At 46.9% G+C, this 21,713-nt stretch overlaps 1 protein-coding gene across 2 annotated transcripts in view; it reads left to right on the forward strand.

Moving 5' to 3' along the window:
• TYW5 (tRNA-yW synthesizing protein 5) overlaps positions 1-21,713 on the forward strand; it is a 153,313-nt gene that overhangs the window by 80,895 nt on the left and 50,705 nt on the right. For both annotated transcript variants that reach the window (XM_069615798.1, XM_069615799.1), the window contains 2 exons: positions 10,549-10,686; positions 12,374-12,461. In XM_069615798.1, coding sequence (XP_069471899.1) covers positions 10,549-10,686; positions 12,374-12,461 — 226 coding nt within the window. The remainder of the gene's footprint in view (positions 1-10,548; positions 10,687-12,373; positions 12,462-21,713) is intronic.

The following is a 21,713-nucleotide window of genomic DNA, read 5'->3' on the forward strand; positions in this document are numbered from 1 at the left end:
GTTGAGGGTCAGAAAAGTAGTTCCTGAAGCAGAGTACTTGGGGGGAATGTTATGTTATGTTCTGTTCTGTTATTTTGCATTTATATAGCGCCTTATATACCATTGGTATGGTCTGAAGGCGCTGGTAGGTTGAACGCCCTTGAGAACCGAAGTTCAGGTCAGTAGAGAGATTAGAGAGAGTCCAAAGGTGCGTGTGCGCACCAGGTATGTGTGCAGCTGGTGTGGAATTTGTGTGGTAGCTGCTTCTTAGCGGTAGGTGTGGTGGTTGAGAGATCAGGAGTATGTGTTCGCTCTGGCAGGATTTATCCAGACCGAGTGTGGCTGCGTTAGGCCTGAGGAGAATGCTTGGCTGGGGGTGTGAAGCCAGCAGTGTTTACTTAGAGTGATGGGGAGTGAGCGGGAGATGTTGATATGAGAACAGTTATACCGAATGGTGTCATAGTATCACTGTGCTCTAGTTGAGTGGTGGTGTAAAGAAGAGAGTAAGCGTGGGGTGTGGTATGATATATGCTCTTTCAAATGTTCCCTGCATTCCAAAGCATATTATGTGCGTCACGCAATTCTATGTGATCAGGTCCGTTCTATGCATTTTATTCATTTCAGGCATTCAAGATTGCACTACACACTCCTGTCTGCTCGACACACTCACGCACTTTAGTCCAACTTGCGTGCTCTAGTCTCATTCTCCAGTGAGTCCCACGCATGCACTCATGTATTCCATACGCATGCGCTCCTGTCTTCCCTGCGCGTGCACTCCTGTCTAACCCGCGCATGTACTCCTGTCTGCCTACGCACTCATCCGCTCTGTATAGTCATCCGTTCTGTATGCTCATCCGCTCTGTCCGGTCCACATACTCATCCGCTCAACATACTACTCGTCCGCTCGCTCTACGTACTACACATCCGCTCTACGTACTACACATCCGCTCTACGTACTCAACCGTTCAACACACTCCTCCGCTCTACATACCCATCCGCTCGATACACTCATCCTTCCATGCGTTCATCCGCTCCACACCCTCATCCGCTCCACATACACTCGTCGGCTCCACATACACTCGTCGGCTCCACACACACTCGTCGGCTCCACACACACTCGTCGGCTCCACACACTCGTCGGCTCCACACACTCGTCGGCTCCACATATTCATCCAAACGGCACACTCGTCCAATCTACACACTCGTCCAATCTACACACTCGTCCAATCTACACACTCGTCCAATCTACACACTCGTCCAATCTACACACTCGTCCAATCTACACACTCGTCCAGTCTGCACACTCGTCCAGTCTGCACACTCGTCCAATCTGCACACTCGTCCAATCTACACACTCATCCAATCTACACGCTCCTCTGGTCCACACACTCATCCGGTCCACACACTCGGCTCAACATACTACTCGTCCGCTTGACATACTACTCCGCTCTACGTACTCATCCGTTCCACACACTCATCTGTTCTACGTATTTATCCGCTCCACACACTCATCTGCTCCACACACTCGGCACCACACACTCACCCGCTCCACGTACTCGTCCGCTCCACGTACTCGTCCGCTCCACGTACTCGTCCGCTCCACGTACTCGTCCGCTCTACGTACTCGTCCGTTCCGCACACTCATCCGCTCTACATATTTATCCGCTCCACACACTCATCTGCTCCACACACTGGTCTGCTCCACGCACTCGTCTGTTCCACGCACTCGTCTGCTCCACGCACTCGTCTGCTCCACGCACTCGTCTGCTCCACGCACTCGTCTGCTCCACGCACTCGTCCGCTCCACGTACTCGTCCGCTCTACGTACTCGTCCGTTCCGCACACTCATCCGCTCTACATATTTATCCGCTCCACACACTCATCTGCTCCACGCACTGGTCTGCTCCACGCACTCGTCTGCTCCACGCACTCGTCTGCTCCACGCACTCGTCTGCTCCACGCACTCGTCTGCTCCACGCACTCGTCTGCTCCACGTACTCGTCCGTTCCACACATTCAGCCGCTCTCTACACTCAGCCGCTCTCTACACTCAGCCGCTCTCCACACTCAGCCACTCTCCACACTCAGCCACTCTCCACACTCAGTCGCTCTACACATTCATCAGCTCTACACATTCATCCGCTCTCCTCACTCATCCGCTCTCCGCATTCATCCTCTCCCTACGCTCATCCGCTCCCTAGGCTCATCTGCTCCCCCCACTCAGCTGCTCTCCACACTTATCCGCTCTCTATGCTCATCCGCTCTCTACGCTCACCCGCTCACCCGCTCTCCACGCTCATCTGCTCTCCACGCTCATCTGCTCTCCACGCTCATCCGCTCTCCACGCTCATCCTCTCTACACACTGATTCGCTCTTACACGTTCATCTGGTCTATACGTTCGTACTTTCAGTATAGTCATCAGTTCTACGCCCTCATGCGTTCTATTCTCTTCTCTGTATTTACGTACTCATCATCTCTACACGTACTCACCAACTCTACACGCTCATCCGCTCTACACACCTAACCACTCTACACGCTCAATGGCTTTAGTATGTTCATCTATTCTATACACTCATCCGATCTCCATACTCATTTGATCTTTCAAGTCGTCTGTTCTTCCATTCATGCACTCTTCCACTTAGTGCATTCATCTGTTCTATACGCTTCATCCGTTCTAACTATTTCATCCATGTCATTCACTACGTTCCCTCCTCATTCATTATGTCCATTTCATCAGTTTACTCGTTTAGTTCTGTTTGTCTTTCTAGTTTACATTCAAGTTTATTAGCTGTCAATTCTCGCATCAGGTAGTTTGTTGGGTCGGTGGCATTGTGATGCTGTTAGTCTGGAAAACCGGTTGGTTTTAGGGGAAGAGCCAGGTTTTCAGTAGTTTGCGGAAGGACGCTAAATCCTCAGTTAGGTGGATGTGGGGTGGGAGCGAGTTCCACAGGGTTGGGGCCAGGGCTGAGAATGATGATCCGCCTAACCTGACTGAGTTTGTCTTAGGAATTACTAGGAGGCCGGCTGAGCTTGATCTTAGGGTGCGAGTGGGATGATAAGGTATTAGCTTGTCTTGAAGATATTGAGGTCCAGTTTTATGCAGTGCTCGATGGGAGAGGCATAAGGTTTTGAAAGCCACCCTACGGGCCACAGGAAGCCAGTGCAGTGTCTTAAGGGCTGGGGAGACGTGGTCTCTTGGACCGAGCGCAAGTAGCATTTTGGCCGCCGTGTTTTGTGCCCTTTGGAGTTTATTCAGTTGGTAGGCATGGATTCCGAGGTATAGGGGGTTTGCATAGTCCAGTCTTGATATAACGATTGATTGGACCGCAGAGAGTCTGTTGGGAAATTAGAGATATGGAAAGATGCGCCGAAGGGTTTTAAGGTGGTAGTGGCAGGACTTTGAGACATTGTTGACTTGGCGCGAGAGTGTTAGGTCAGAGTCCAGGGTGCATCCAAGATTTTTCACTGAGTTGGAGGGTGTCAGTGAGTTGCCCATGGCGGGTGGCCAGGGTAGTGGGTGCGGAAGAAGATCGGAGTTGCCGCAAACCATGATTTCCGTTTTGGAGGGGTTTAACAAGAGGTGACTTTGGGTCATTCAGAGTTCTATGTTAAGGAGGCAGGATGCCAGGTCAGGTCCGGAGTTGGGTTTCGAGTTCAGGAATTTTAGAATTAGTTGAGTGTCGTCGGCGTAGTTGTAACACAGAATGTTGTGTGAACAAATTATTGGTGGGAGGGTGATCAGGTAGAGATTGAACAGGAGGGCGGATAGACATGCTCCTTGTGGGACTCCCGTGTCGACTGGTCGGGCTTGGGAGGTAAAGCTGGAGAGTGTCGTTATTTGGTGCCTGTCTTTGAGGAATGAAGCTATCCATTTTAGAGCGGTTCCACGAATTCCTAGGGAGTGGAGGCTGTCTAGGAGGATTGAGTGATTGATCGTGTCAAAGGCGGCCGATAGGTCGAGAAGGATTAGTGCGGCGCATCCCGCGGAGTCTGCTGTCATTTTAAGGTCATCCCAGATCGAGGTTGGGTGGTTTCAGTTCTGTGACGTGTTCTGAAACCGGATTGGGCGGGGTCTAGGAGATTGTTGGCTTCGACAAAGGCATTTAGTTGAGAGTAGGCGGTTCGGTCAATGAGTTTGGCAAGGAACCTGGTGTTTGAGATGGGGCGGTAGTTTTTGGGCTCGAGAGGGTCGAGCGAAGGTTTTTTAATTAGAGGTTTGACGTGCACCATTTTGAATGCGTCGGGAAAGATGCCGGAAGAAAGGGAGGCATTTATAATGGATCTTGCGTGTTCTCCTGCGCAGGTGGAAGCAAAAATGTATTTAAGGGTTGTGGCTGGGCAAGGGTCCAGTGGTGATCCAGATGGTTTGCGGGCAGATAGAAGTTTGAGAAATTGTTCTGGTGATATTGGCCTAAAGGATTCGACCGTTGGTTGCGTAGAGGTCGCAGCTGATGGGCTGGCAGGTACGGGTGGAGGATTACCTGGTGGCTGTAAGAGAGCCAGTTTGGTGGTTAGGGTTTTTGTCCTTTCGATAGCCGTGGTGTAATAGTGGAGGGAGAGTTGGTGGCACAGTGATTGTGACGGGGTCGGGACGGTTGTGTTGCAAGCCGGGTTGGTGAATTCGGAGATGATTTTGTGGAGTTCTTTGCTTGGGTTTTTGCAGTTTAGGATTTGGGTGTTGTAGTGGGCTTTTTTTGCTTTCCGGATTTCGGCCTTGTACCGATACAGGTGTCGGGCCAAGGTGGTCCTGCTCTCGTGGGTTCTCTTTCTGCCATTTGCGTTCTAGGTATTTGTATTGTCGTTTAGTGGTCTTCAACTCAGGAGTGAACCATCTGGGGAAAAGTCCACGGCGGGTTGATGGTTTGCACGGGGGGGGTGAGCCGCATCAGAGATGCGTTGAGCCATGAATCAAAGGCCTCAGGGGTTAGTTGGAGGTTGAGACGGCAGGTAGGTGGTGGAGACTGGAGGAGCGCCTCGGCTAGATCCGGGGTGATTATTAGTTTTTTCCAGCATTTGCGTAGATTCAGAGGTTCAGATACGATTACGGGAAGGGGTTCAGGTGAGGGGATGGCGAACGAGAGAATGAAGTGATCGGACCAGATGATAGGGGTGGGGGGCTTTAAATGAATCAGGGTGTTGGAGCTAAAGATGGCATCAAGAGTGTGTCCTTTATAGTGAGTCGGGCCGTTTGTGTGGGGTTGGAGATACAGGAATACACAATCCAGGGGTACACCAAGTCTAATATCCAGAATCCAAAGATAACAGTCCAGGGCCACAACCCAGGGATACACAATCCAGTAAAGTTACCAAAACAGAAGGAGAATCCCAAACAGGGTCCATGCAGACTAGCCAGGGTCCAAGAAACCAAGAACGAGCAAAACAGAATGTAGATAGTAGAAACACCAGTCCCCAATGCAGATAATCAGCTGAGAAGCACAGGGGACCGGTAAATGCTGTGTTTTAGCCTTTCCAGCATCATCGCTTTGGTCATGCGACCGCGTGACACCAAGTCACGTGATTGGATGGATTGGCGCATGCGTTGTGCTGGGAACTGTAGTGTTCTCCAGTGTGGCCCGTCCTGTCTACACCACAGCAGCCTTCAGGGGTGTGCTGCCTCTGTGCGAGGTCAGCGCATCCTCCGTGTCGAGGAGCCTGTGTGGAACAGGTAGGTTCAGGGACCATGACAAAAGGGGACACACCCAGGAGGTTACAAGAAAGTGTGCAGGGGTAGCAGATGACTGGGATAGCTCTGCAGGGGAGAATGAGGCACACGTAGAACGATCAGCAATAGCAGGATTTTCTTTAAAGTGTCTTCAGGTCCTTTCTGAAGTATGAGAGGGGGCAGCCTTGTCTGCAAGGGTAACATGTTCCGGAGCTAGGGTGTGTAGCAGGAAAAGGCTTGTTTCCTGATTTGTGTGTGTGTGTATGTCTATCCTCCTCATCTCCTTTGCACACACCTGCCTTTCTTCATGGGCTGCTCTGGTTCCCCTGCTTTTCTTTTCCTACTGTGTTACTCTTCCTCCTCTTTGTGGCCCAAGCTCTGCTTATCGCCCTCTCTGTGGCACGTGTTTTCCCTCCTTTCTGTGCGGGAGGAGCTCCCCTTCTCTCCAGGCCCCACATTTATCCTCCTTCTCTCCGTGCCCTGTGCTATATATGAGATGCCCTTCTCTCTCTCTGTGCCTTGCCCTGTGCATAAAGGATGGCTCAGTGAATGTCATGTGAGGAGCCACGCTGTGCAGACTGGGCAGGGTTTGTACCTATACCCTTAGTCTTTTGGATAGGATCAAAATGTGTATCTAACCAGCATGCAGACATTTTTCGAAATCATTAGCGGTCCACCCAACGACGAGCTGAGATGGAGTCTTGATGGTTATAACACACCAACCATATACCCTGTTCCTCAGGGTATGGCATGAAATATTCTTAAAGATCTCACTCTTCAACAAAATCTGACTGTTTATTTCTCATAGCATAGAAAATGAATTAAAAAAATAAAGGCGTACTTCTTTTGGTCTCAAACAAGCTTCAAAATTGCTCCTGGAAACACTCCTCATCAAACAGGAGTGGCTAGAATTACCACAGAGAAGCTTCACCTGGCATTAGTGTACTTTAAATGTGGGGGTGCGCCACAGCAAAATACACTTTTCCCGGACCAAATATAGATTCAGCCCCCTTTTGCTGAAACACGTGTCTGGGGTTGCTGTTGGTACTCTTGTTCAGAGGAGAATTGCCTAGCATTTCGGTGCTGGACTGCCCCAGGGCAGGACAAAGACTGATATGTTTGGGATATTTCTTCTCTTTGAAAGATAGTGAGCTAAATACTCTGGGTAAGGCTCTTGTAACCAGGACTCATGTCTGGCAGAGAGTCTCCCAGGACCCCCCTTGTTATCTGCATATTTAAAGTAACTTTGGGTCTCACCCTAAGTTACTAGGGGAATCCAGACGTGGACCCCTTGCTCACTATTCTTAGAGAGGCACAGCTACACCCTACTGATGAGGTTCAACCAGACCGAAACACGTGTCTGGGGTTGCTGTTGGTACTCTTGTTCAGAGGAGAATTGCCCAGCATTTCGGTGCTGGACTGCCCCAGGGCAGGACAAAGACTGATATGTTTGGGATATTTCTTCTCTGTGGAAGATAGTGAGCTAAAGACTCTGGGTAAGGCTCTTGTAACCAGGACCCCCCTTGTTATCTGCATATTTAAAGTAACTTTGGGTCTCACCCTAAGTTATTAGGGGAATCCAGACGTGGACCCCTTGCTCACTATTCTTAGAGAGGCACAGCTACACCCTACTGATGAGGTTCAACCAGACCGAAACACGTGTCTGGGGTTGCTGTTGGTACTCTTGTTCAGAGGAGAATTGCCTAGCATTTCGGTGCTGGACTGCCCCAGGGCAGGACAAAGACTGATATGTTTGGGATATTTCTTCTCTGTGAAAGATAGTGAGCTAAAGACTCTGGGTAAGGCTCTTGTAACCAGGACTCATGTCTGGCAGAGAGTCTCCCAGGACCCCCCTTGTTATCAGGAGGTACAATGAATCCAAATCAGACACCACAACAAAGTACACCATACTGGCATACTGAAAGTATATACACTTTATTTCTAAGGTCACACATAAACCATGTATGATGGGAAAAATAAGTACCTCGGTGAACATCACACATAGTAGAGGATAGTGTAAAAAAATGTAAGAAACAGTAAATTGCTACTTAAGGCTTAACCCACCCTTTGCCCTAAAATGTAGGCCCCATGTCTGGTGGGAGACACAACACGTATAGACCTCCATAGGTGAGTTAAAGCGTAGAGCCCTAAATAATATTACAGTAATTACCATCATGTTCAAGATCCAAGGGTACCACACAGAGTTTAGCGCTTCCTTCCTGTTACATTCTAACTAAACTATGATGCATACTAAATGGACATATAACACATTTATAGCACTTGGATGTAGAGCGTAGGGCAACACAATGTTCAACACAGCCAGGAGGCCTACCAACAGTGAGGATATATTTTTGGAAGATAGTCCCTAGACCCTCGATGGCATATTACACACCAAAGAGGGAATAATGAACACCACAGTGAAAGGATGTATATCCTATCCAGGAGTGTAATACAAATATTTGAAAATTCCTAATAAATCAGGGGAGTCCTAAAAAATCCAAGTCTTTGTGAGGAACACCAGAGAACGTAGGGCTACCCTAGAAAAATGCTGCTGTCCAGGTAAGTACCTTGCAGTGTCCACTTGTAGGCGTTCAAGTGTTGAGAACAGTGCCCCATCGGAAACAGGAAAAGTCAGGCAGTCACTGTTTCTTTCTGCGGGTACCCAGAAGAAAGCAATCGCCCTCACGGGGCACCAGTGGAGAGCCAAAAGATCTAGTGGAGGGTTCAAGACCCACTAGTCCCAGGAACAGAAAAGCAGAGCAGGTTAACCAAACGGGAAATGCAGTAGAAGGGACCTGCAGAACCCTGAGGGTGAAGATCCTGAATAACCTGCCCAATCTAGGGCCCAGAGGTAAGTACTTACAGTGTTTGCTTGCAGAAAATAGGTTCCCAGAAGGCAAAACAACCTGGAAAGTAAAGGCTTATTTTTACAGCGTGAAAAAAGTGTTCAGGCAACTCGGGTCTACCACCGAGAGCAAATGAAGACTCCAGCGACACAATCTTCTTTCATACGAGTGGGACCCACCATTCAGAAGTGAATATATATTTAAATCTTTTTATTAAAGTTTCAGGTAAGCAGAAACAATAAACACTACAACTAAAACAACACACAGGGCAATGATAGGGCAAGGAAAGCTTCAATAAATCCATGGTTTAGCATCGGGTACAGAAAACAATCAATATAGTGGGCAGGAAAACAAACACAGAGCATAGGGTGTTAGCATGTGTACGTACACAGATTACACATTTTAAGTTAAACGGATGGCCAGTCCTCATATCATTCATAAGGATGTACAAACAGTGCAACTCTCTCAAGGTGGAGCATAGGATTTAGTAGGATATTCCAGACTCTATACTTGTCGTAGGTTCCATCATTCCCCCCTTCAGAGCTCTACACCATTTCATTGTTTTAGCTGTGGACCACATCTCCCCACCATGCAGCATAACATGGGCCAGAGCTGTTTTTCCATGACATGGGGATTCTACGTTTAGCAGAACCCAAGCCAGGTCCATAGCTTTAACTATATGTTCAAATTTATCGAAAATGGGTAAATACCAAGCAAGCATTCTGCAGGGGACCAGTCATATCTCAGTAACCCTGCTTTCTCCAATTCAAGTTAAATTTGGAGCCAAAAGGGACGGATTCTAGGCCACAGCCAAAGCATATGAACTGCAGGTTCCCCCGTACCATGGGCCACCTGTAGGCATCTGTTTAATAAAGCTTGCCACTTTCTGAGGGGTCATTTATGTTCTATAGAGGATATTCAGGCAACATCTTGCATTTCTAGAAACCTTCTTACATCCAGAAGTGAAATCTACAACAGAAATGTCTCTAGGAGGATGAAGGAACCTGCACATAGCAGACGCTGACGGCTCAGCAGGCAGACGTAAATAGCACACCAGCAAATGCCCTACCCTCTGCATCAGGACAACGTTGGTGGCGACAGAGATGTCCAAGACAAGCAGATTTGGTAGGTTGTTCCGGGTACCAACAACCTTCCAGGTGCCTCAGCTTCCAAAATCATGGCGGAAGACCCTGGTGGTAAAATATGGTAATCGGCAGTAAAAGGGTCTGGAAAACAGTCACTGGATTGAAGGCCTGGTCACAGCAGATGAGTAGAGCCAGCAGCAGGATGAGGAAATCTCAGGAACAACACCCAGCAGCCAAAAACCCAAACTGGAGCTATACCCAGACCACTGCATCCAGACATTATGACCAGAAGATGGCCTAAAATGCAGCAGTGGTAGGAAACAGTGGGTACTCCTTGAGTAGGTAAACAGACCTGCTCACCTTCCAAATATCCAGCAGAACTGAGCTCAAGAACAGGATGTTCTTATATATCCCTTCACTCAAAGTGGCAGGCTTCCCAACAATCCCATTAGAGGATTTATAAAACAGGTTTTTGCCCGCCAGCCAATCATATTGGCCCCAAAAACCACCAAGCACCCAGGCTCACCCCCACAGAAAGTGTGGTAGGCCTGCCCAGGCGTAAACGAAAAAATATCTTCTGGAAAGGATACTTAGTGTGTTATACCATTACTTCAAAAAACTTTGTCCACAGAATGCAAGCTAGACTCAGCCCATAAAAACTACAAAGGCATGTTTTGAAAAGGCATGGATTGAAAAAATGAATTCATCCTATTACACTGGAACCATATGTTCATTCAATTTAATGTCTTGTATTCATATAAAAATGCAGCAAATAAACATGTTAGTGTATATTTATATAAAGACATCCCTCACAGAGAGTTTACAGTCACATTGATTCCCCGTATGATGCCCCTACGAAACAAACAAAACAATCAATTTAGATAATTTATCATTTTGTAAAGTTTTCTCATTGGACCATGCACTCCAGAACCAGTTCTTTGAGGAAGCATTGATCTGTGGTTGCATCATGTTGCAGGATATTGCTGACATCAGGAAACAGTTTCCTTTGCTCTCTGAAGATATAAAAATCCCGGAATTCTTTGAAGACGATCAGTTCTTCTCCAGCGTCTTCCGGATCAGCTCGCCGGGGCTACAGCTTTGGACTCACTATGATGTAAGTTGAAACCTGCATCACCTATTCATATTTTTATCCATTTATCTATTTAGTCCATTGCATTGTGCCACTGGTTATAGTATTTAACGGCTTTTTGACTAATGGATAGGGGCTTAAAGGAAAAAGGTGTACAAATTCTGTGCAAGTTCTCCAAACTCCAAATCAAGTAAGTGACTCTATAAATCCCAAAACATTATGTATGCAATTGTATTGTTGACTCTACAATAATTATGCTATCAACAGATTATGTTTGTCGGCAATTCCCAAACATACAATAAAATATACATAATTTGAGACATGGGAAACAATTGTGAAAAATCCCAATTTTCTGGATTACGTTGAACTTTTGTGTACGTGATCACTTGGCATACTCCACATGTAATCAATTAAGGGCTTTACCCACACATGTATTGACTTGAAAGGTTGCCACCTAACCCTGCCTCTCAGGAGTCATAGATGTTTCTTTACTGATATAGTTAGCAATGTCTAAGAATGTAGGAGATGACTATTTCTAGTTTCAAGCAAAACGGGTACCTTAAATGATTGCACTTTTGAAACTCCCCACAGCCCTTTTTATTTTAGAAATGCTGGATTCTTACTTTGGTAGTTCCATCATTTTGTTATTTTGCATTGCATTTTTATTTTATGCAGACACGGCTTTTGTTACACAGGTGTCAAGGTAATTTTTGTAACGTAAATGAACCCATAGCAGTAGTAAATAGCTGCATACAATAATTTTACATTTGTCGGTTGGAGAAGGATTACACGATAAAAAAGCACAGGAGGAGAGGGTGGGTTAGTAAAGGTAGACCCAGGGGTGGTACATATTGTCACTGTGATTTTCTTTTCAGTGTTGTGCTATATGGTAGACCTAAAAGTACATTCTGACATTAGAAGAATGCTTTTGGAACCAAACAAGGAAAAGTCTATAATCCCTGCATTCCATCAATCATAAAATGATTAGGCATACTTGCTTCTCAAGGAAGTACCAACAGAAAAACAGATACAAATTGACATGTTTTAGTATGCACAAATGACAGCTGGGTGAACTTTTAAGAGGACACCGGGCATTTCACTATTTTCTTGTGTTATGTCATGCGACCACGCGTACATTTGTATAGCACTGAATGTCAGGGGAGGAGTACAGGTGTGGAAGGCTCAGGCTTTCCACCTGTGGTACAGCCAGTCCTGGCACTGATTTGATAAGACAGTTCAGGCATGACTGACTGCCAATATCTACCAGCCTTTCTGAGAAACTGGCCTGCTACAATTTCTCCTGACATCCCTTAGGTCAGTCGTCCTTTGACTGGACCAACGTGATATGCAGTTAGCACATTATGGCTATAAAGTAATGTAAAGTGGCCTTTCATAACCCTACTCCTGCCACAATGAAAGATGAAGCACCCAGGTTTGGATTGTATCCACCGGATTAAAGAGCAACAATACCATTCAGAAGGAGGAAAGAAAAATATGTTGATTCATTTACTCCATGGACTGACTGGCTTTTCCCAAGTTACAGATTTCCCCGGAAAGTATAAGCAAAGTAAAATAGTAAGATGAGAACCTTCCTTTAGTAAGAAATTGAAAGGACATGACAGCACTTGTCCACATTCTACCAGGCCATTATTGTTCTTGAAGCATTGAAGTACTAAAGGCCTTTCTGATTAGAAATGATTTTATTTTCCAGGTGATGGATAACTTGCTGATTCAAGTGACTGGGCGTAAGCGTGTTGTGTTATACAGTCCACGAGATGCACCCTATTTGTATTTATCAGGTACTTTTCTGTCCCTATCAGCATATGTAATATACCTTTTCTCTTTTGGCAATGATTTAGAGGTGCCTGTCTTCATCACTGCAACCTGACCCTGTCCTTTTCTTTTTGGTTTTAACAAAATTGCTTGCTTGTTCAGTTTGCGCTATACCTTGTAAGACTTCGGACGTTTTCAAGACTCCTTCCAGAAAACTATCGATCTTTAGATGTTTGCTCTCACCTCCAACAGGCTCTGTTTTGCACACACATTAGCGTATCTCCTTGACAGCAACCTCTGCTACCGGATTGCCCATGGGACATGTTAAGATGGATTTCTGGCCTAGTGGACAGATTTTGGAAGACAACCCTAGTTCTAGAGAACAGGGAACTCTGAGAAGTTAACCAAAACCCAATCAAGGTAGCAATGGAAAGCAGACAAGGCTATTCTCAGGAGAGTGTGAGAGGGGTCAGAGGCCCTCAATGAGTCCACACAGTATAGCACACAATAATTCAATTTAGGCAGAAAGTATAGAAATACAGTTATTTATTATAGGCCTTCTGCACACACTGAAAAATTAATCTTACAGGTAGTATTATCGCACAGCACTCAATGAAACAAATTCACCAAAGGTTCATAACTGCATCAAATAACTTATTTAGTAAAGCATGTAAGTATTATAGATGCAGTAAATGATAGAACCAGATCACAAGACACTGGGCCTCATTACGACCCTGGCGTAAATCGTGGTGCAATATGCACCATGGAGCACGGCGGAAAGCTGCCGATAGCGCCATGGGGGTTGGCGGATTTACCGCCCCATTCCGACCTTGGCGGGGCGGTAAATCCCCATTCCCCATTTTACCCTTCCCCATTCCCATTTTTGCCCCGTAGGGTATAATGGGAGTGGGGAAGGCGTTAATTACGCCACCGTAAAATACGGTGGCGTAATTAACAACAAGGTCCCGTAGCGCCATGGATTTCTCCGCCCGGAAAAACCAGGCGGAAAACGCTCCATGGTGCTACGGGAACTCGTAGTAGGGCGGACGGGTCCGCCGCGAATACCGCTGGCGTAAACCCACTCCGCCAGGGTCGTAATGAGGCCCCCTGACCTAACTTGAAAAGTCCAAGCACTAACAAGATTGGGGCCTTGTGCCCAAAAGTCACAGGCGCCACAATGCTTCTCACCACTATGTTGCCTTCAGAGGTAGGTTGCAATTAGCTTATGTTGGATCCAAAGCTCTTTAACAATTTTACTAAAGGTAAGCAAATGTCTTTCTTGTATTTCAGGATACTCTACCCAGGTTCGATGACCAAAAGGTGAGTGGAATGGAATTCAGAAGTCAGGGACATGTTCTCAATGTTATCCTGTGGAGGGTAAGGGGTGGGGGCAGAGGCACTGCTTACTTACCCCTGTGACTCCCGATTTTCCCAGATTACCTCCTGAATCATCTGGAGGTTTGATTTCCCACGGTTGGTTCTAGTGATTGGTGCCCAGGAGTTGCGGGTTGGGTGGAGCTGCAAGATGCAAACATGTTGATAAAGAAATGCAAGAAACACTGATGCAGACCTCTTTAGGACACTTCACTGGATGGATGAAGGTGAGTTCCAGTGACGGTCTCCGCGCAAAGGCAACGACAGGTGTCCTTCCAGTCGCTGTCACAGAAGCTACTCCAGGGGAGGATCCCTTGAGGCTGGGATGCTGAAATCCAGGGAGAAGGTGGCTTATGGCCCAAGCTGACGAGCACCAACGTTCAGTGTGCAACTGCAGAACGGTGATGGTTCTGGCGAGGTAGCCCGCAAGAGAGCTAGTTAGCCCAGTGGGCAGTCCAGGGATACTTCCAAAGGCTGTGGATGGCTGGATCCTTGAGAAGGTGCAGAGACTAGTTGGTCCCACTAGTCCAAGGGCTGAAGCAATGCTCATGGTCTTCGGAGATCAGGTTGTCAAACAGGAAGTGATGCTGAGCCTCATCAGGAGTCATCCTCAGATCTTCATCCAGCTGTTCTTCTTGGAGGTATTCTTGGATGATTTGAAGAAATGGCTGCAGGAGTTCTCCTCTTATCCAAAACTGGAGCTGGAAGTCCAAGCCCCCAATGGTAAGGATCTGCACCACTCAAGCAGCCAGTAGTTGCCCAATCAGGGGCACCTACTGGTATCACATTTGCTCTACACCTAGAATCTCTGGCACCAAGGAGATGTAGTGAAACAAGACAGTCCCACCCCCTTCATGAGTCACACACACAAAGGCATTACTAGTCTGCAATAGCTGCAGATCTCCCAGGCAAGCACATCACCTTATATGGAATTTCCTGACTTGGCAAGGCCGGAAGAAGGCCAAACAACAATTTGGACAAAGAAACAAGCACTAGCCACGTTTAGTAGCCAAATGTGGTAAATGCGAATGTGCACACTAAAAATAATGGAAACATGATACAAATGTATCTGCTGTCACCAGCTTGTCTTTAGGCACATGTAAACGTAACCACATGTTCCAAGTGTAAAAAGGTAGGGTCATACAGAGTATACCTATTGCACTGCATTTTAGGGTGCTGTGTGCAACGTTAAAAAGTAACAGAATTCTAAAGGGAAACAAAATTTCCCAGCACTGATAGTCTGAAGGACTGATCAGTGTCCCCATAACAATGAGCAAAAGGCAAGGAAAGAGATGCTGGAGGGTTTACTGCCCTTTAAAAAGTCAGAACAGGTTAAAAACAGAGCAAAAAGAAAGGGGGTCCATAGAAACTATGGAGGGAAAGTTGCAAAAAGAGAAATCTTTCCTAACAGGACTTGATGTAGTTTTCACACTGAAAGCATCCTATAGTTGCTTCCAAGGCAAGCCTGCTTGTGTCTATCCCTGCAAATAGGAGCCTGGCAAATACTGCTTCCCATTTGAAGACTTTGTGACGGTCTCATGTGAAGAGTGGGAAAAGGGGATCAGGAGGCTTTGGGAAACAGTGGAAGAGACCCACTACTTAAAACGACCCCTGGAGGTGGTATCTCTTCCCCAAACCTGCTCTGAAAGGGAGCTCCAGTGGAGGCTGTAGGTTTAGACATAGACTGTAATAAGAACATCAAGTACACAATTGGGTGGTTTGAGGCCTGCTTTGCAAGGAAATCATAGAATGCTGACAGTGGGCCAGCTTCCAAACCCACTCATGCCAAAGCGATCACACACTGGTTAGAATCTGTGCAAGATGGTAGGCAGGGAGAACAAACGCACACGTCAAGGGAAAACGACTTGCAGATCCATTTGGATGCCGTTATATAGCTCTTGGAGAATAATGAAATGAACCAACTAATCCCAGAACTAAAGCACACAGTCAGTTGGCATTAGAGTTCAGAAGAAGAGTTGGAAATCTGCGGAAGGAGAGAAAATGAGTTCAGGAGAAGAATCCATTTGATAAGCAGAACAGCCCAGTCTTTGAAGCTCATTAATAGGAGCCTACTGGGCACTGCAGTCCAGAGCCAGATGACCACATTTAGTAAGGAGCTGATTGCAGTGCCTACTTGGGAATCTAGCCCAGAGTACGGCTGGAGTCAGGAAGCCACAGAAGAAAGCAGACAATAGCAATCCTGATGGGGTTCATATCCCAGATTCTGTCTGGAGCTAGACGATGAGACATGAGCAACACCTGAGCCTGTTTTGGGCTCAAGCCTAGGAAGGGCACATTGGGTTGGTAAATGAGAACAGCTTCAGTCTGGAAAGCACCCTAGACATTCCTTGTTGTAATCAATTTGGGTATCCCCTAAGGCAGGGGTTTGCAACCTCTGGCCAGCTATATGCCTTGAACTGCAGCTCCCATCAGCCATAGCCAGCATCGTCAATGGTGAGGAATCCTGAAAAAACACTTTCTAAAACATCTGGAGAGCCACGGGTTGCAGATCCCTGCCCTAGGTGCTTGAGATTCGTCTGTACAGTATTAATCTAGACCACGACGTGGTAGCTTGTGATAACCACCAATATTTTTCTAAGAAGGCTTTTAAAGGCAGACAACGGGTGCTTGGGGGCCTGGCTCAATGAAGGTACTGTGACTTCAGTTTCAACCTCTATTAGAAGTTAAGATTTGCTTGACCTGGGAGGTTGACTTCCAAGACAGCAGACTATTACAAGAAAGGAACCATGTATGGGACCATCCACAACTACATCCCCGCCAACAAGTCACTCATCCCAAAAGCTGACAATGAAGTGGAATCGATGTACGAAGTAGTATGCAACCCCCCTCCCCCACCCCTTATGGCCATTGATCAAGGATAACCCTATCTACAAATACCTCTTTGATGGAATGAATGCCACTAGCTTACTCCGTCAACAGCAACTTGAAACACGACCTTCTCGTTCATGAACATCTCGTTAGTGCAACCCCTGTTCCATCTAGTGTTTCATCAGTAGCAAGGCCTTCATCTCCTAAGGTGACTGTCTATATCTTCAGGACAGCAAATATCAAAAGGATCATCACCAGCGGCTACACATAAGGTGTTCAATGCACCTCCTGGAGCACTGCTGTCAGAGAGGGACACCCAAGCCCACATAGCTGTTTCCTCAGTCTCCAAAGTGGCAGAAGTAAGGCAACCACACTTTGTGTCCAAATGTCCCGTCCGCTCCTCTAAGATTGCCAGTGAGAACATATTTGAACATGAGATTGAATCAGCAGAAGGCAATTTTTCTGAGGATGGTGAGGTGGAGGTAGAGGATGGAAGGGTTGAAACACAGTTAATTCTCCATCACAGCCCATGCAACATGTAGCACCCTGACCACAGGTGCACTACTTGTCAGAGGTGTGAGGGTTCAGAAATGCAAGATATTATTATAATAAGGGTGAGGTAAATGCTTTGCTCTCCCTAACCTAACAAGGATTTCCCTACCTGTATAACTAAAACTAAAGGAAAACGCTATATATCAAAAGGTATCTGTCTTTCACACTTATCCATATAACAAAATCATAAAGGTTTCATATGATTGTTGAAACTCAATAAAATAACAATTAGGTTCAAACATAAACTTTGTAAACATGTATACTGTAACCAGGGTCAGAAGCCCTTTCCCAGGATTAATCCAGGATATTTTAAACCAAAGTTCAGATCAAGAAAGTTCTTTTCAATAGCCAAGTTCTGCTCCAAATACAACACACAGTTCGTCCTCATTCCATTGGTCTTTCACTTGGCACTTGGATGGTCTTATTGCTAAACAAGATGTATTACTCTTGGTATGAGAAGTCATGTATAACGCGCCTGTACACAAGTGTTTCTAGGCGCGACAAGACAAAGGAGGGAAGGCATAGGGGGATAATACAAACAATCTTACAAGGCCTTGTGACATTCAGATTGTAAAAGTGCGACTGAGCTAGAGTGCAGGGTGGAGCAAGAGGGGGAAGTGCCAGAGAGAGGGAGTGGAAGTGCGTTTAGGTCAGCATTGCTCTGAGCAAGTGCAACCAGAGCAGTGCAGCTCTGGTTAAGTGCAGGGAGGCAGGGGACTCTAGAGGTTACAGTTACAAACCCTAAGTGCGAGGTGGCCCACATGCAGTGCAGGGGAGACTGATCATGGAGGAGCCTGGTATCCGTTATGCTCAGAGGGTAGCCAAGCAATCAGTCAGTACGGCAGACAAGTAAGACAGCAGGGGAGGGAGAGAGAGAAAAACAGAGAATAGGAAGGTTTTGAGCTGCTTTCAGAACCTCAGGTGGTCTGTCTCAAGTTTGAGAAGGGCATGGAGGCCATTCCGGAGGGTGGCACCTGCAGAAGAGAGAGATCTACTCCCCACTCTCTGCCTAGTGAAGCGTCTGACCCTCAGAGAGTTGGAGGTAGTTGAGTGAAGGGCTCGAGAAGGAAGGTATTTTGGAAGAGAGAGCTGGATGTAGTGCAGCCCTTGCCCCAGTAAGCCTTGTGGACGATGCAGAGGGTTTTGAACTTGATCCTTGCAGCCATGGGGAGCCAGTGGAGAGATTTTAGTGCTGGAGAGATACAGTCCCTGGGCTTGAGGCCAAGGATAAGTATTGCAGTCCTGTTCTAGATTAGTTGCAGAGGGCAGAGAGTAGAGGAAGGCAGATTGAGAAAGAGGTTGTTGCCGTAGTCCAGTCTAGAGAAAACCAGGGCTTTGGAGACAGTGCGCTTCTGGGGGAAAGTGAGAAAAGGAAGAATACCTGTGAGGAGGTGCGGCTGGTAGTGGGACTTCTTGGCAAGTTCCAAGATGTGGGCAGCGAAGGAGAGAGTGGAGTGGAAGACGACACCAAGGTTTTTTGCCTGACAGGAAGGTGAAGGAAGAGGGCCCAAGGAGGGCGGCCAGAGTGAGTGGGGGAAAGCGGGAGCAAGGGTCCCAGTGAGAAGGATCTCGGTCTTACTGGCATTAAAGCAGAGATCTTTGGAGGTGCACCAATCCTGAATCATGGATAGACAGTCAGGAATGAGCGAGAGAGAGGGGGAGGCTGAGGGGAGCCTGAAAGAGCGCTGGATACGTAACACTGAAAGTTAGAGGAGCCTGATCTGTGATGCCCAGGTTCTCACAGAGTTGATTGATCAGAATGGCGTGGTTGACAGTGTCAAAGGCAGAGGAAAGGCCAAGGAGGATGAGGACAGAAGGAAGGCTGGAGTCAAGATTAGAGAGCAGATCTTCACGGGTGTTCAGGAGAGCAGTTTGTGCCTCTGGCTGCTCTGAAGCCAGACTGATGATCATGAAGACAACCAACAGATTCAGTATGGAGAGTAAGCTGGGAGATGGCCAGCTTTTACATGAGTTTGCTCAGGAAAGGAGTGATCGAGATCGGGGGAAGGTTGGCCGGGCAGGTAGGATCGGCAGAAGGCTTTTTTGAGGAGGGGGTGCACAAGGGAGTGCTTGAGGCGAGAGGGGAAAGATCAAGTGGCAAAAGAGTGATTGCAGAAACCATGTGGTCCGTGATGGTTCTAGAGGAGCAGGGGAGCGCATTTTTGGATGACACATTCATAGATTGACTTGTCTAGAAACCTTGTCAGGTGTAGTCGGAGAGAAAGAGGAGAAAGTGGGTGGAGAAGGAAAGGCGGGCAGAAAGGGGGCCAAGAGAGGTAGAAGAAGAGGAAGAGGAGAACAAGGACAGGATGTCTGGAGATTTAGTGGTGAAGTGTGGGACTAGAGCCCTAAAGCCTGGGAGGGAACAGGAGAGGTAGAGACTGCAGCAGGATTGACCAGCTCCTTGCAGATTTTAAAACGTTTGGCGGTGGTGTTAGACCCCACAGAGGGGCAGGCTTGAATGTGGACTCTTCTTGGACAGCATAGAGAGTCAGCATTGCCTTTGCCTTTGGAGTAGGCTTCCCTTGCGTTTCAGGGTGGCAAAGTTGGAGGCATACTAAGAGTTGCACTTGGAGGTAGGCGTCAGGCGGATTCTCATGACCGGGGCAAGGATGTCCAGTGTGTTGGAGATAGAAGGATGCAGGTTAGAGAGGGCTTTGTCAGTGTGAGTCAGCCGCAGGAGTAGGGGGATCAGAGAAGGTAGCGGCAAAGGCATCCACTGACACACGCTTCATGGGCCGAATGACCAAGAAGGTAGGTGGCTTTGCTGGGGTGGCCTTTTTCTGAGAGAGAGAGTTTCAGGTGAGAGGAAAGCAGAAAGTGGCCAGTCCAAGAGAGAGCAGTGGTGAGAGGATTAGAGAGGGTGATGTCTGAGGAGATGAGAACATCCAAGGTGTGTCCGCCCGAGTGTGTTGGACCAGAGGGTAGAATGGAGAGAGAGAGTGTTGCAGAGGTTGCGGAAGACCCTGAAGGAGGGATTTGAAGTATCCAGGTTGATGTTGACGTCTCCAAGGAGGGGAAGTTGAGAGGTAGAGCCTCTCAAAATGAATGACAAAGTTTCCACAAGCTCTTGCTTGATAAATCAAAAAGACTTTATCTTCACACTTGCAGTTAGTATTCAATATAATTTCTCTTTAAAGAATAACCACTTTCACATTTCTTCTTCATAAACAATTTGTCCTGATAGCTTTATCACAGTTCCTCATAACACTTATTCTTTCCACCACAACATTTTACCACACTGCAGTACTTCAATTAACTTCTTCATAGTCCACTAACCTGCTAGGACTAACCACTTATAGTCCCTTTCCAGGTATTCTTGCCTGCCAGGATAAAACTCCGACCACTACTACGAGTACGTTGTTGCAAGGTCTACTTCAAACGTTCCACATTTAGCTCCTCATTGTGCATAGTTAATCAAAAGAAAAACTGCTTCATGAAAAATTCTTGACTTTCAACAACAACTGGGTTCACAACTTCTTCCATAAGGATACAGTACACATTGACATTGTCCTTCCCACTGATTTGTTTCCCACATACAATGCAGGATATATTCCTCTCCCCCTTGATGAGTTCTACAAGAAAGGCTTTTCTCCTGCCACCACTGTGCTCCTTCTACACCACCAATTAATTGCTGCTAGTGGCTTTCCTTCCGGTATCCCTCATTTGAAAGCTGTTGCCCCTTTTATTTGTAATAGCCTTTCTTTGGCTTATGCAATGCTGGTTATTATCTTCCCTTTCAGGTAATCTCCTGTTTTGAAGATTACATTCATTTTGTTCCAATATTGCTCCCCTCTGTACTTTGGCAATGGTGGTTACAATATTGTTTCACTCATTCTTTCCCAACATGAGTTGTGCCAAAAATGCTTCAGTTCAATAGTTGAGTATCTAAAAGGAGTGGTTTTAACCAGCGGTCTATTACAGAGCCACCTAGGGTCACCTAGCGAAGGCCAACTCTCCGGTCTTTCACTGCGCTTTCATTGGACACACTGCTGGTTTAACTTCTTCTTTCATCGGGAAGGTTTGGGCACCTGACAGCTCCGGTAACACTCCTGGTGCTCACCACTCATAGAAAGGGAGCCTTCTCTGCTCCTCGGATACTCCGGTGAATGCCACCGACCAGAGTAGGCTGTAGAACTCTCTCCTACGGGATATCAAATCTCAGCGTCGCTTCCCGCTGTGTGTTCTCTGTATTCAGGATTCCTGACTCATGTGTCACTCTCTGCAATCTGTCCCACTGACAACAGAGTGCCGGTCCCGGCATCCTCTTACTTCTGCTGCTTCCTATTCTTTGTTCTAAAGGCCTGCACCTGAAGGGGCTCTAAATATACAAAAAGTCCTGCTCAGGTGCTGGGCATTATAAGCACTAGACTGCACACTATTCTGCAACTCTGAGTCCCTCTTCCTCGTCTCAGAATTCCCTAATGTTCTTATTCCTCTTAACATCAATGGGCCTCATTACACGGATGGCGGAGAACCATGGCGCTATTAGCGCCATGGTTCATGCCAGTAAAATACCGGCA

This window comes from Ambystoma mexicanum, chromosome 9 (genome assembly GCF_040938575.1).
Source record: "Ambystoma mexicanum isolate Mex_15411 chromosome 9, UKY_AmexF1_1, whole genome shotgun sequence".
Taxonomy (NCBI): domain Eukaryota; kingdom Metazoa; phylum Chordata; class Amphibia; order Caudata; family Ambystomatidae; genus Ambystoma; species Ambystoma mexicanum.